Below are 16,380 nucleotides of genomic sequence, written 5' to 3'. Positions count from 1 at the left end.
CGGGCGCACTGTTTGTCCATGAGACCCCTGCTCACCCTCCCTGGGGTCGGTGTGCAATACACGCCTTGTTGATTTACAGCTCTAGAACAAACCATGTGGAGCCACTTAGGAAGGGAGCCAGTGTGAAATCACAGGGACAGGCAGGATATGATGAGCAGGGCGGATGCTTACTCCCTAGAGAAGCTGTAATGCACTGCTTTCCCCGGACTCTCCAGACCTTTCCTCACTGCCTTCCTTTTGAAACATGCACAGAAAGCACAGTGGAGGGCTGAGGAGAGTTCCACCTGGGTGTCTCCACTGGGGTTGTTACTGGGTGACATGCTCTCACACTCCACCACATCAGCTGCCCTTCTGACTAAGAAAACTATCTGAAGGGTGAAAGTGACACCCTGGATTTGTTGAAGAAAGATTTTCAGTCCTTAAGGGTTCTACAACTCCCTTGGAAGCATTAATTTACTTCTTAGCCAAGCATCTTTCACAGAATACACCTGTAGGTCTCAAGGGATGCCTTCATCCATGGGCTGGAAGTGAGAGTGGCATGTGCATCATCAGGAACCAAGCCACGTGAAATAATGGAGACAAAGGACTTTCACTCATTTTTAGTAATTTCTGAGATGGTGGATTATTTGAGAAAGACGGAGATTCAAGTGGCCAGAGCCTAAATGTTAGCCTCTGAGGTGGGGTCACCATCGAATTAGGGAACAAGCTGACCACTCTGGGTTTCAGCTTGGCCCCTCTGAGCTCTCCTGTCCCTCAACCCCAAGGCACAGTTCTTCCCAGTTCTCTTCAAGATGCTAAACTGTTTTCTTTAAAACACAAACAAAAACGAACAACAAAAAGGGAAAGCTTTTTATTATGTTCATCTAACGTATGCCAGCACAATTTAGTTTCAACACATGATCATCTCTAAGCTATTCTGGGCAAGGAATTAAAATGCAAGAATCACACTCGGAGCTGCAAATGCACACCGAGGGTGTGTGTGAAGAGGAGGAAAGAATGACTAAGGAGGAGGGCTTTGAACGAGCACACTTTAGCTCGGCACAGTGGGAATTCAAAAATAAATGCAGGCAGCCAGGAGCAAAACACACTAAAGCTGGTCAGTGTTAGGTTTCCTGAAAACGAACTGGAATGGGTATCTGCTGCTGAGATGCCTCTGGGATGTTGTAATAGAATAATGGGTCCTTAAAAGGATAGGGTTTCCTAGGAGAGTCATTTCAGACCAGCCATCAGCACCTACTGTATTTCCAATCCTGCAGTAGAACAACTTTTACCGCAAATAGAAAAAGAAAAGACTTACATTTCAAATAATACAGGAAATGATAAACCCTCAACAGTGTCACCTTACCCAAACTGGTCAAAGGAAAAAAAGGTCACCTTGTGGACAGGTTTTAAAAGAATGGCCTTTCAGGTTGTAGAGGCAGCTGATTTAAGGAAGTTGCTGGAAGGAGGCTGGAATGACACATGGTCTTTAGTATGGCGGCGAGTCCTAGATCATCTGCATGTTAACTGGGAATTTAATTCTAAGGAGAAATGTAGTGTGACTCCATAAAAGGTAACTATCGCCCAATCAAATTTGGACTGGGACAAGAGATGCTGATAAGATAGATGACATGTGTTAAGTGACCTTAACCGCATTCCCATAGTCATCCGTCATATAAAATGCCTCATGTGGTACAGAAATTATGTAGGAATTTAATGACACCGGACAAGTATGAAGCATGTGTTCTGAAAGTGGAAAATGGATTTAGTGTTACTTCCTTCACCAACTGTATTATGTTATCACATTCAAGGTTACACGGCTCACCAAGTAGTCAAATATCAAGAGCATACCTTATGAAGAATGTTCACCTGGATTTCTTGTTTATCTATGGAATGTGGAGCTAAAAATTAAATGAATGATAAACAAAATCTATACACATATACACGCTTCAGTCAATTTCCTCTTTTCCAGAGAATGCCTGTAACTGCTTCATCTAATTTTTGGGATCAGGCGCTAAGATTTATAAAATCTTCTTTTAAAATGCTGAATATTTGGGGGAAAAGGCTGGATTTATTTTTAAAAGCCACAACTGCATATCTGAAGCATCATTCACTGGCAGCAAATCCTCTTCTAAAAACAGCAGTGAGATCATTGTACAAAGCCTGTGGGATCCACTGCACAGATTTCAGGAACAGATGAGCGCCTGGAACCCATGTGTCTTGAATCCATTATGCTCAAAGATGTTAACCTTGAGGACTCAAGTTCTGAGGCTATCGGCTCAGCAGAACTGCTATAGTCCTGACACAGAATACTGATGTGAATCAGAAATGGGGTTCAGCACAGGCCTACAGTTACTCTTCAAAATACAGTCTTAAAATGGGGTGATTGCTCCTCCTGAAGAGTCATTAACTCTTCAAAAGTTGATTATCATTGGATGTCCTACTACTTCTTCCTTTACTAGGAGTTGCTCATTCCCAAAAGTAAGACCCTATAAGACTTGCTTAAATTATATCCAAGGTGTGATTTCCAAAAACAAGCCATGATAAGACCAAAGAGCCTCCAGATAACAGGCAAAGTGGACCCCAGAAGGGCATGACAGGGATTATGATGGCCTTACTGTGGTACAGGAGGGACAGACTGCTCACAGAGGGAATGCCAAGAGGGAACCTTCTTGATAACATGGTGCCCGGAGTTACTGAGAAACCAGTTAGCTGAGGCTGGATCTGATAGATCTGTGACCACTTGGCAAACACACGTTTGCTCCTGTAATTTCCACCTAACAACTTATCTGTCCAGTAGAACCTAGGTACACTGGGGATTTAATACAGAAGATTCTTCTCAAATGATGCATCTCTAGGCCAAACAGGAAGTGGCCACCTTTCTTTTGATAGAATTTGGGGAATTTTGAAATGAGCCATATCAAATGTCAATATGGTGACTCAGTTATGTGAGTAATTAAAACTAGGAAGAACTTCCACCCCATTCTATTCTATCTGCAGTGTGCCTTCTTCTCAACAGTTTCTGAGCCAAAGGCTCCTGGCTTTTTATTTTTTATTATTTTTTTAGTTCATTCACCTTCTCTTGCTCCCCTGCAGCATGCAGAAACTAACTGTGGCCATTGCACCTGCCTAACACAGGTATTATGTCTGGTGATGATAGAGCACATTTTTCAAAAAGCTCCCACATAAATGCAGGCAGTATAAGCATTTGTGATAGAGTAAAAAGGTTACTTTTCCTGAAGTCAGTTTCTTATTGATTAATATGTTTCCTTGAGGCCTCATAAATGTATAAGTGTGACAGGCTGAAATAAATGCAAAAATACATATATGCTATGTAAAAATCTAGACAGAGAAGAATTTCAAAACTTCATCAGTTTCATGTGAAAATTTAATTTGTGCATCACTCAGGTGTGACCAATGCAAATGGTCCCAAGTCTGATGTTATGCAGAGAATGATTCTCTGGAAGATAAAAATACAACTCTCCCTCTCCTCCTGAGTTCATCTGGGTGTTTGAACGTTTGTTTAGCTGGAGAGGATGAGCAACCAGCTCCCTCCCCTGACTATGGTCCTACCTAATCACAGCTCAGCAATATCCACAGCAGGTGCAAACAGCCTGATTTCCAACTTAATTCAGCAATTTCTTTACTAAAGGACAGGAATTCCATTCAAGTTGGAGCAGTCACTGTGACCACATCTCTAGGGGGCAAACTTAAAATGTAGTTTGCTTTTTTGGCAGGAATCACCTTACTAGACCTGAAATAATCTCATCTTTCCAGTTTAGTCTTTAAATTCCTTTGACTGTTACCCTGCCCCCCAGCCCTGACCACAGACATACTATACAGATAGACACATACAAGGAAGTTACCTCCAAACTTTGCAACAAAAGGATCTGTGTAATGGAAGGGTAGAGTCTGGGTCTCCAATGCTAGAAATTCTATGACATTTTTCCTCTTCCTCTGGAAGCCTGTGAAACATCCTGATGGAGTTAGGACCTCTAATAGCCTGATTTTTTTTTTTCCTCTAAGTGCTCTTATTTCCAGGTCAGTTTAGTTGTCTGTACTCCCTTCCCTGTTGGTGGGTGCCTGGGTGGTTCCTTACCTGTTCTATTCTCCACAAGAGCTCCTTCTTCTGCTGCTCCCATTCCTGCCGGTCTCTGTCTAGACGGCTAAGAAGTTCCACCTTCTCCCGGCTCCAGTTCTTCTCACTGTGATGGATCTGCCAGCGCAGGTCCATGACCAGGCCATGACTGTCAGTGAGGAGCTTCTGATGCATCTCTCTTTCCTTCTTGAATGCCCCTTTGCTGTCGGTGGAAGAGCATGCTTCTCCCAAATTCTTCTCAGTCTTCTCTTCCAGCTGGCAAGGAAAAAAGGCATAGACCTTAGTTCCTGGCAAATCTTGTATTAACAGGTGGAGAAAATCTTAGCATGTCTGCATATCATTCCTGGAAATGTGTTTAAGCCAAGATTGACCAATCTCATGGAAGAAAACAATTCTCATTTTTGAAGTCCTAATTACAAACATCTGATATAGAGAGTCACACAAAACATAAAGCAGGGAGTTCACTTAGCTTCCTGTGTCTGCTTCTCAGCTCCACTTCCTATCTCGGTTACCACCATATCTTGCTTATCCTTCTATAAAGTTCCTTGAGGGCAGGTGCATGTCTGTCCTAAATCCTCAGAGAAACTAGGGATGGAGCAGTGGGGGTACCTACCAGTCTGCAATAAATATCCATTTACCATCCATGAGATTAAATACCAAAGCAAACAAATTAGCAGACAAATTTCCATCTAGACCTATCCTATGCAAACTGCTGAAAACTGAACAGGACACCCTGGAGGCAGACAGAAAGCCACAGGATACACAGAAGCATACAGACATGAGTGACAGCACACCTCTCCTCTGACACATGTAAGTCAGAGGATGATGGAGTGGCATCCTTCAGGGGCCGAAGGGGGAAACTTGTCAACCTGGATAGACTGCTATGCTCAGCAATAATATCTTTTGAAAATAAAGGAAAAAAAAAAGGCTTTTTCAACATATTAAAGTTAAAAAAAAATCATGGCCAGCAGACCAGTGTTTTAAGAAATGATGGATGTTTTCAGGCAGAAGGATCAGGACACTAAGACACTGATGTACACAAAATATGAACACTGGGAATGATATAAGAAATACAAATAAAGCTCATTTCCCCTCTATTTTTAATTGCTTTCAAATATTATTGAGTGTTGGATGCAAAAACAGTTGTAATGTACTGTGTGTTTGTGGAACGTTACATGAAGCAAGCTGTGGCAACAGCAGCAGAGGATGGGAAGAGGGAGTTAGGAGCACACTGTTGCTGTGTAACATGATAGATTTTAGTGAAAGATTGATAAATGTAAAGATGTTTCTTTTTCCTATTCTAGTTCAGCAGACCCCTGGATTTTTACCTATGAACCATGTTACTCCATTCAATTCTTTTTTTTTTTTTTTGGTATAATATAATTTATTTTTATTTTATTTTTTATAATAAATTTATTTTTTATTGGTGTTCAATTTACCAACATACAGAATAACACCCAGTGCTCATCCTGTCAAGTGCCCCCCTCAGTGCCCGTCACCCATTCACCCCCACCCCCTGCCCTCCTCCCCTTCCATTACCCCTAGTTCGTTTCCCAGAGTTAGGAATCTTCATGTTCTGTCTCCCTTTCTGATATTTCCCACTCATTTCTTCTCCCTTCCCTTATATTCCCTTTCACTATTATTTATATTCCCCAAATGAATGAGAACATACAATGCTTGTCCTTCTCCGATTGACTTACTTCACTCAGCATAATACCCTCCAGTTCCATCCACGTTGAAGCAAATGGTGGGTATTTGTCATTTCTAATGGCTGAGTAATATTCCATTGTATACATAAACCACATCTTCTTTATCCATTCATCTTTCAATGGACACCGAGGCTCCTTCCACAGTTTGGCTATTGTGAACATTGCTGCTAGAAACATCGGGGTGCAGGTGTCCCGGCGTTTCATTGCATCTGAATCTTTGGGGTAAATCCCCAACAGTGCAATTGCTGGGTCGTAGGGCAGATCTATTTTTAACTCTTTGAGGAACCTCCACACAGTTTCCCAGAGTGGCTGCACCAGTTCACATTCCCACCAACAGTGTAAGAGGGTTCCCCTTTCTCCACATCCTCTCCAACATTTGTGGTTTCCTGCCTTGTTAATTTTCCCCATTCTCACTGGTGTGAGGTGGGATCTCATCGTGGTTTTGATTTGTATTTCCCTGATGGCAAGTGATGCAGAGCATTTTCTCATGTGCGTGTTGGCCATGTCTATGTCTTCCTCTGTGAGATTTCTGTTCATGTCTTTTGCCCATTTCATGATTGGATTGTTTGTTTCTTTGGTGTTGAGTTTAATAAGTTCTTTATAGATCTTGGAAACTAGCCCTTTATCTGATATGTCATTTGCAAATATCTTCTCCCATTCTGTAGGTTGTCTTTGAGTTTTGTTGACTGTATCCTTTGCTGTGCAAAAGCTTCTTATCTTGATGAAGTCCCAATAGTTCATTTTTGCTTTTGTTTCTTTTGCCTTCGTGCATGTATCTTGCAAGAAGTTACTGTGGCCGAGTTCAAAAAGGGTGTTGCCTGTGTTCTCCTCTAGGATTTTGATGGAATCTTGTCTCACATTTAGATCTTTCATCCATTTTGAGTTTATCTTTGTGTATGGTGTAAGAGAGTGGTCTAGTTTCATTCTTCTGCATGTGGATGTCCAATTTTCCCAGCACCATTTATTGAAGAGACTGTCTTTCTTCCGGTGGATAGTCTTTCCTCCTTTATCGAATATTAGTTGACCATAAAGGTCAGGGTCCACTTCTGGATTCTCTATTCTGTTCCATTGATCTATGTGTCTGTTTTTGTGCCAGTACCACACTGTCTTGATGACCACAGCTTTGTAGTACAACCTGAAATCTGGCATTGTGATGCCCCCAGATATGGTTTTCTTTTTTAAAATTTCCCTGGCTATTCGGGGTCTTTTCTGATTCTACACAAATCTTAAAATAATTTGTTCTAACTCTGAAGAAAGTCCATGGTATTTTGATAGGGATTGCATTAAACGTGTACATTGCCCTGGGTAACATTGACATTTTCACAATATTAATTCTGCCAATCCATGAGCATGGAATATTTTTCCATCTCTTTGTATCTTCCTCAATTTCTTTCAGAAGTGTTCTATAGTTTTTAGGGTATAGATCCTTTACCTCTTTGGTTAGGTTTATTCCTAAGTATCTTATGCTTTTGGGTGCAATTGTAAATGGGATTGACTCCTTAATTTCTCTTTCTTCAGTCTCATTGTTAGTGTATAGAAATGCCACTGACTTCTGGGCATTGATTTTGTATCCTGCCACGCTACCAAATTGCTGTATGAGTTCTAGCAATCTTGGGGTGGAGACTTTTGGGTTTTCTATGTAGAGTATCATGTCATCGGCGAAGAGGGAAGAGGGAGAGTTTGACTTCTTCTTTGCCAATTTGAATGCCTTTAATGTCTTTTTGTTGCCTGATTGCTGAGGCTAGGACTTCCAGTACTATGTTGAATAGCAGTGGTGAGAATGGACATCCCTGTCTTGTTCCTGACTCCATTCAATTCTAATGATTTCTAATCCATTCTCTTCCTTGAAGCCAGAATAATCTTTTAAAAATGTCAATCAGGATGCTTTACTTCCATGATAAAATCAGGATTAATGTTTCAATCTTTCACGCATTCTTCTTTTCCTGCATACCTGACCCGGTGCAGCTCCTCAGATATGCTTATTCCTTTGCTCATTATGCTTTTGTTATCTGAAACGTCCTTTCTCTCCTTTTCTATGTACCCCCTCCTATTCATCTTCTGAGACTCATTCTAAGCAGGACTTTCACAAGCAACCCCTCTCTGAGCCCTCAGACTGAGGTGTCTGGCCCACACACCCTTATTTCCTGACAGCACAGTGTGCAGGTCTGGCAGGGCACTCATTACACTATTATAAATTACAGCCCTCGTCTGGGTCTCCCATTGCACTGAGAGTCCCTCAAAAAATAATCTTCTTGTTGCTGGATCCTTGGCATCTAGAACAAGGCCTGACTTGAGAGTTAATTAAAGGAATTACAGATTTGGCCATGGAAACAACATGGCCTCCACAGAGATAAAATACTTAACTTCTGGTAAATACTTAATTCACCTCTTTTACTTTTAAGTAGAAGAGAGTAAAGATGGGAGTATTATAAATGAACTAGCTTCAGCTCACCTTCATTGCTCCCTGGGCTGCAAATGTTTCAAGAAACTTTTGAATGATTTGGGCGGAAGATGAATCTTTACCTATTACCACCTGGTTTCTAGGTTTGAAGTCCTAATTTTATTTCTTGGTGCCTAGTGATTCTCCCTGAGGCTTGATGAGTAGCACATGTGTGGGTGGATACAGGTTTCTCTAAAACAAAGATGAAATATTTTGAAATTGGCTCATATCAAAGATTAGGCCTCCTTTCTTTAGCTACCCTTAACATTTTTGAAAATATTTAGCTTTCTCCCCCATAAACATATTTTAAAATAGATTTCAAGGCAGCTCACCGGAGAGCATCCTTACTCATTTTTCCTCCACTGCTGACTCTTCAGGCTGTGCACTAAGATAAACAGAGCATCTAGTAAGAATCTTCTACCAGGCAAGTAGGCAGGATTCACAACGGGGTCAGCAGCTCTACCAGCCTGGCCTGATGCTTTGGTTTTGCTACGCTTTGCTGCTTCCTCTGCAGAGAAGACAATGTCTCTACTCTACCTGGGACTATAAGTCTGAATCCACTGCTCCCCCTGCCCAGCTGGCAATGCAGTTGAACCTATGAGTACCAAGGGAGCTGTTTTCTTTTGGCATGACAGACACTTTCAGCTTTTATCAAGGCCATTTGGAAGATGTCTCCTTTCTGGGCAATTTCTTTTCTCTTTTCTTTTCTAGCCAATTCATATAAAATTTTAATTACTTTAGGATTTGCCTCAAAATAAAGCTTAGAAAGTCGATGATCAAGGATGTACAGACTTTTCCTCCCATCATGATCAAGGGGCTGAAAGAAACCTGGAGAATCAATCTGAGGGGAGGAGGTGATACTGATTTTAGGGGTTTCCAGGGAGACTCAAGGCAGGAGGTGATCCTGCTTTTAAGGGTTTCCAGGGAGAAAACACTTAGAAAAGAATGTTTCTGGCTACGTCTGGCCTTACAACCATGGCCATGGCCTAAAATTTCCAAGGAGGCTCTGGTCTATTGGGAGGGTGGAGGCAGTACTCCGTTCTTTCCACTCGAGCACTAAAGTCTCCATGATCTGAGATCAGCCACTTCCTCTGGGCCTCCATTTCCTCCTGGGGAAATAAAGACTTGGAAACTGATCAGACTTCTCGGGCATGTAGTGGAAGGCCTACAAACTCTTTACAGTGTTTGGAGAAATCTAAAGGAATCTAAATGTTTTCCTTTTCCAAAGATAACTGAAGTCACAATCTGCATTTTCTTTGCATCTATCTGAACTAAGTCCATGTGTTCTGATCACCACTTCACCCTGACTGTCCTTTGAGGGGGCTAAATACAGACTTGTTCAAGCAGAATGGGAAAATAAATGCTACTGTCAAAAGGTGCTCAGTGGAGACTGTGTTTCACACTTGGGACAGTGAATAGGAGAGAAGGAGGTGCCTTGGAAAGGCTGGGAAGTTGTGTGAGTGTGTTCTAAGTAGGCTCCAGCACAGGACTTGAACTCATGACCCTGAGATCAAGACCTGAGCTAAGATCAAGAGTCAGACACTTAACCGGCTGAGCCCCCCAGGCACCCCAAGGCTGGGAATTTTAAGGAGACAAAGGCACCCCACTTTCCCCCTGGAGGATCTGAGGAACTGTAAAGATCGCCATGGATCTGAGGAACTGTGCCTTCTCCCCACCTGGCCCAGATGGCAGAGGAGGAGCTGGGGAGACCCAGGACAGACCCCGCAGGCAGGCACCTGTTCCAGGCGGCAGGTAAGTGCAGCCCACTCCACGTCCCAGGCGGCTTTGTCGCTGGCGTACTGCTGCTGCAGCCGCCGCCGTGCATGCTCGTCCTCCCGCAGCTCGGCGCGCAGGTCCTCCAGCAGGCTCTTGAGTGCACTGAACAGCTGCTGGTTTTCCACCACCTGCGGGAGGAAACACAGGGTTGGCTGTGCCACTCATGCAAGGGTATTCTTCAGGGCGTCAAGGTGGTGCTGGGTTGTGCGCAAGGTGCCATCATAATGGGTGCAGAACAAGTGAAAAGTCTGCAGTTAGTGGGATGGAGCCGGGGGGCGGGGGTTCCTATGTTGCCAGCACTTGGACTCCGATGCTGAGACCCCTCAGGGCCTGGTGGGATAGGAGGAGGGGGTCCGGCACTTGGGCCAGAAGCAGGAAGGAGGTAGCTGCAGGAGGGCACCGGGAACCCAGAAACCAGGGCTACCAGAATGCTCCACATGACTTCATACATCCAAAGCTATGCTTGGGGATGCAGATCTGGCAAGACATAAACACCTATCGATGCTGTCATTTTGATACCAGCCATCGAACCAGAAGGGAATAAACACTCTGTGTCTCTTATAAACATTGGATGGTCATACTCTGACTTGGATGGGTAAGTATGGCCACAGGGCAAAGGGCACTGTGAGCTTTAATCAAAGCCAAATGTAAGTGCTTGAGTTGTTCATGAGGGCTTCCTCACGGTCCTGAGATGGAATCACCATGCCCCTCCTTTCTGCTGTACCAACAGCACAAATAACCACACACCTGCTTGATTTCCTGTGCTGCCTGGGGCCACTCCATCACTGTGTGAGTGCATGGGGGACAGATGCAAACTGACCCGCTCCTGTATTTCCAGTGTCTCACACAATGCTCAGCTCATGTGAAGTATGCAAAGAGGTCAGATAAATGAAAAAGGGATTTCTATCACTGATCTGCTTATACCTAATGTAAAAGATTTTATATTTTCTAAAATTCATCCTGCCCTTTGAAAGCCCATTTCAAAACCACGATTACTATCTTAGTACGTCTCAGCATGGGCATGCTTTCAGAAAGGTTCATCCAAGTGAATTAAATACTGAACCAGTTATGGTACCTCGATGATAAAAGCCCCACGAGCTCATCTCTTCCAATCTGATGGAAAACACTGAAAGTGCATCATGAGCTCCCAGCTGCCCTGATCCCAGGACAATCTTGGTTGGTGCATTTACAAGGCAGGGAGAATCAAAGCACTCCCAGTCCTGCTGGAATCAGAATGTCTCAACTTTGGGAACACAGAGCCCCTTGCTCTCAGAGAGACTCCCCTCTGCTTGATAAACCTCTCACGCCAAGGGCAGTAGGACAGTGCCTCCAGCTCTCTTCCACCATGTGGAGGGCCTGTCACGCTCCTAAAACCATCTCATGAATCCCCTAAACACACCTGCATGTAGATAAAAGTGGACAGCCACACTTGGGAAGAATTTAAGATTCTTTGGCTAGCCCTATATTTGGATTTAAATAAAGTTGAATTAGAAAAGAGAAACTCCTTAACACGAGCAGATTTATTCCTGAAAATTCCCCAGTTTTCCCTGTAATTTGTCTGGAGTTATAATATTATATGTGGTAGAAAGGCCTATTTGTTAACATTTATTGCTTTTTGGGTGTTCTTCCCCTTAATCACCAATTTTTACTTTACTAGCTCTGAGACTAAAGCCAGTTAGAGTATAATCCAGTTAGCATTTGCAAGATTCAGCAGCTAGAGAACCTTCTAAAACTGCTACACGTTCCTTCCAACCACCCGAAGAAAAGTAAGTTACCACTGCACTCAAAGAGGTGCTCAGGATATGTGTACAACTGTAATTAATGCAGAACATTTTCTTTCAACTCCACACCAAAAGTATTTAAAAATTATATAAGTGGAGGTGAGTGAGAAGAAGTGCTGCAAAAATCTTTTCAGAAATACACATCTCTTTGAGTACAGAATTTGTTTGAAAAACTATATTTTATAGTTGATTTACTTGGTATTTTCATCTTTGGATTTAAAAATTTTAAAACATCACTACTTTTTAAGTCAAAGTATTTTAAGCATAAAGTAATGGGAATATTTTGATCTAGTCTGAGTAGTCATGTAATTCTCGCTGAAGAAAAAGCAGAAAACCATATCATCAGTTCTTGTATGTGATTAATACCTCCCTACAAATCCCACTTTGTGAATGTAGCCAGCCTGAGGGGTTCTTAGCCCCACACCAAATTGCTCAGATAACCTTAGGAGATTTGTGGTCCTCTAAAGCAGGAATTCACATAACAGTCTTTTGCAGACTGAAATTTTGGTTCCTCTGGAAGTAAGTACTTTCTGGCATTAGGAAATATCAGATTAAATAAAATTAAGCCGTAATGTTTTCATGCACATTTGCATCAGAATCATCAACATAATGTGCCATTATCCCAGTATAATATTAATCATCCTGGAATGAGTTCAAAACTTGCTTTGGGATGAAGGTGGCCAAAGGAAGCAAGGGAGTCCACAGAATCGATATTATTGGTACTTGTTATATAATCACCCAGGAACGGCATGTGACATGGCAAGAAGCCAGACTAGTTCTCTGCCATTGGTATAAAACACCAAGGTCTGATGTGCAAATAAAAATGTCTGAAGACTCAGCTGGGCATGATGCTTCTAAACTTTTTTGCATACAAAAAGCCCAGTAATGAAAAGTAATACTAATTGTTTCTAACAGAGGGTGTGTTAGATCAGGTGTGCCAATCACTCAACTACACAACCTTACTTGCATCTCCCATCAATCCTGGGCACATACTATTCCATTTCCTGTGTTACAGAGGAGGAATTAGGGCATGCAGCAACATAGCATAGATAGGGTCTCCTGCTGAGAAGTACAGAGCATGGGCTGCAGTCTGGGTCTGTCCCATCAAGGCTGGACAAAACAAGCCAAGATCTCTAAATTCGGGCATTATACTCTACCCAGGTTCTGTTTTATTTTGTTTTATTATTTTTTTTTAATTTTGCCTTAAAAGAAGCCATCTAAACTCTGGAAACAAATCCCCCCCCCCAATATCAATGGAAATAATATTAGTGAGCCATCCTGAAAGAATGCCTAAAAATTACTTGCCTTACTTTTTCTCCCTGTGAGGGCCATTGCTGGGTAATATTTTGGGTAAAAAGATGAGCCTAATCAAGTTAAGAATGGAATGAAGATTCTCTGGGCCATTTAGAGGTCTTTGGGTTAAAGTCTTGGACACAGAGCTTTCTGAACCTTCTGTGCCAGGGGCCCAATTATGCAACCTTTTAGTTTATATATCTGTTAAATACAGGCCAATTTCAATTAAGAAGACCAATTTTTCAACCTCTCCAAGATCAGCTGGTTGGTCTTCTTGCAAAGAAGCCGGATAAAATGGCCTCACCATTCCCTTTTCCTCAGGCTAAGAGCATTTCAGCCCTTCCAAGCTCATCTCTCTTGGGTGCTTAAAATAATCCCAAAATTGGGATCAGGAGCTTGACAGTGCTATAAAATGTTAAACTTTATAAAAGGTTCAAGGCTGGGCTTCAGCCAGTAAGACTGCTACTCAAATATACAATAAATATTATTAATAGAAAGTGAAAAGGAAGTTTCTGGGAAAGGTAACACACCAAGATATTTGTGATGCAATGCCAGCTATTTGATAAAATCATTCTTGCCTAAGATTTATAAGATAATGTGTTTCATAGTTCTGAGAAAGAGCTAAACTACCATCAACCACTTTGCTTGTATATTGTATATTGACCAGCTGCTGTGGGTTAACCCACAGAAAGCCAGACAACCTCTAATTCCTATTCATGTAGGCTAGCCAGGAGTTCTAGAACGCTATGGTAGCTGTCCCTGACCCCCAACACAGGCATAGTTTCTATTTCATACTTATAAAGAGGGGGACCTCACATCCTATTCAATAAAGTAACTCCTCCACCAGCAAGAGTCCCAAGACAAGTCCTTTACTGTGAGATCAGACAGTAACACATCCAGCAATATCTTAATAAATAAGCCACTTACCATTCTTACTGTCAGTGTTCCACTCAGGTTAATTTTAAGATTCTTTTCTAAAACTACTATCCTCCCACAGATAAAAGAGAATGAGTCACTGAAAACTGACCATGAAAATCCCTGATGGAGGGAGACGAGAGATTCATTTATGTACGAAAATCATTTGTCCTCTAGCTGAGAATACGCCAGGTGATTGGGGGCATGTGGGCTCCAGACAGCAGATCGCCATAATTTTCAGAAAGCTTTCCAAGAATAAATGTGGGTTTGTGAAAGAAGTGATGGACATATATTTAGTAAGTTATAATCCCAAGTTATCAGCCAAAGGCTTCAAAGAAATCAGAGCAGGTGTGGTGAAAATCAAGTGACCGGATGGGAATAAATCACTTGTGTGCGAGGTTTAGGGTTTGTTACACACTCAGAAAAGCAGGTCATAAACTGCTGACCATGGCTGACGCTGGGAGGTAGAGAGACCCCTTTCCTGAGTAGCCTCCTAGTACTTGTGGCTCTTCACTCCTATGCCCTTGCTATTTGTGTGGTAACAGAATAAACACAAACACACAGCAAACAGAAAATGTTTCATAACTATAAGCTCTGATCTGGTTCCTTTTATGGAGAGTTGCCTGTCTCCTAGGTAAGGTTATAAAGCTGTAGAGTCTGAAGAATAAATCATGATACAACATACAAAATTGAAGGTAAAAGTGATCCAGGCTCAAGAGGAGAAAAGAAAAGGTCAGGGGATCACATTTCTGATGTATAGGTCTTGTCTGGCAGAAGTGCTCTTTTTGAAAGCTTCCGCATCTTGGGCAAAGCAAAAGCGTGGGCACCAAGGTGAGTTGACATCTGGGAGGCCTAGGGAGCCAAAGGCACTCTGTCTATGGGAGAGAGGCTGACTTTTACTGAGGGGAGCTTCTGAAGGCCATAAGCTCTAGATGAGTCCTGGATGTATGAGTGACAAAGGTCCAAAGGAACAGACTCTACTCGGTCCTAGAGCTGGGTCCTGTGGGAGACTCTTTAGTGACCAGCTGTAGTTGCAGAGTAACATGAAACATAATTTCATTAGCTCTTACTCTGGATTTTATTTTTAAGATTTTATTTATTTATTCATGAGAGAGAGAGAGAGAGAGAGAGAGAGGCAGAGACACAGGCAGAGGGAGAAGCAGGCTTCCTGCGGGGAGCCCGATGTGGGACTTGATCCCAGAATCATGACATGAGCCAAGGGCAGACACTCAACCACTGAGCCACCTAGGTGTCCCTCTTGCTCTGAATTTTAAATTAGGTCCTATATATGTACACAGGTGCTTTAATAAAGAATATTGTGTCACATCCCTGGGTGAAAAAGTAACTTCTCTTTGAGTAAATTAATCCAATATACAGATTATTAGCTGGTGGAGACCCAGGGCCATAATCCTGGCACTATAGTCACCTTGCATTAAAAATCTTGATTTCAGGGCAGCCCAGGTGGCTCAGCAGTTTAGCACTGTCTTCAGCCCAGGGTGTGATCCTGGAGACCCAGGATCGAGTCCCACGTCAGGCTCCGTGCATGGAGCCTGCTTCTCCCTCTGCCTGTGTCTCTGCCTCTCTATCTCTCTCTCTCTCCTGTATCTCTCATGAATAAATGAATAAAATCTTTTAAAAAAATCTTGATTTCAAAAAACAAAAAACAAAACAAAACAAATCTTGATTTCAGGAATTACTAGAAAGCATAAAATGCATATGTAGCCTTAGGTCTCAAAAGCTTAATGTAAGTGGCCAGCATCCTGGAGCTCACTGAAAACTATACAGTAAGCTTTTGCATATTTACCAGCTCTTCCAGAAGGCTGGGCAAACTGAAAGTGCTTTCTGTTCTCGAGGACAATTGGGTTGCTATGGCTAGATCGCTGGTTCTGTAACTAAAAATCAGTCAATAGGGCACATTCACAGAGCCGAACATTTTCCAACCTGATAATTTTTTATGAACTATTTCCAAGGACGACTTGATACGAGTACATTTTTTTTTTAAATCTCTCTGGATGGGATACATTTTGCCATCAACTGTGTTCAGCTGTGCCAATGTTCACCAGGACACAGGGCAAAGACCAAGGCCTGGGAAATTGTGTCACTTGCCAATTTCACCTTGGGAAAGGAGGTAGGCCACGTTGCCCATTCTGCTTATCACCTTGGCAGGTTCTCAGAGTTTCTGAAAAGGGTGCGGCTCTCAGGGACACGTGTTCTTGCTCTTGCAGGCAGGCTGCCTCGCTAATACCCATGCCACGAAAGGGCAAGGCAAATCTGCTAACTGAGAATGTTCACTCCCAGGCAAGCAGCTGTCGTACAGTAGAGCTCATTAATCTCCTGTCTTCTGATGGACAGCGTTGTGCATTTAACTCCTACAGACGGATGGATGGG

General features: G+C 42.5%; 1 protein-coding gene across 15 annotated transcripts in view; it reads right to left on the bottom strand.

Moving 5' to 3' along the window:
* MTCL1 (microtubule crosslinking factor 1) overlaps window positions 1-16,380 on the bottom strand; it is a 128,599-nt gene that overhangs the window by 15,561 nt on the left and 96,658 nt on the right. For 10 of the 15 annotated variants that reach the window (XR_004817191.2, XR_004817192.2, XM_035718732.2 and 7 more), the window contains 2 exons: window positions 9,904-10,131; window positions 4,079-4,333 (listed from right to left, as the gene is read on the bottom strand). Coding sequence is in view for 13 of the 15 variants with exons in the window: in XM_035718732.2 (XP_035574625.2) it covers window positions 4,079-4,333; window positions 9,904-10,131 (483 nt within the window). In the remaining 2 variants the exon portion in view is untranslated. The remainder of the gene's footprint in view (window positions 1-4,078; window positions 4,334-9,903; window positions 10,132-16,380) is intronic. The other 5 variants (XM_049112922.1, XM_049112925.1, XM_035718730.2 and 2 more) reach the window with 1 other exon arrangement.

Source organism: Canis lupus, chromosome 7, assembly GCF_003254725.2.
Source record: "Canis lupus dingo isolate Sandy chromosome 7, ASM325472v2, whole genome shotgun sequence".
Classification (NCBI taxonomy): Eukaryota; Metazoa; Chordata; class Mammalia; order Carnivora; family Canidae; genus Canis; species Canis lupus.
Note: the sequence above shows the minus strand (reverse complement) of the source record. Positions and strands in the feature narration are given on the sequence as shown.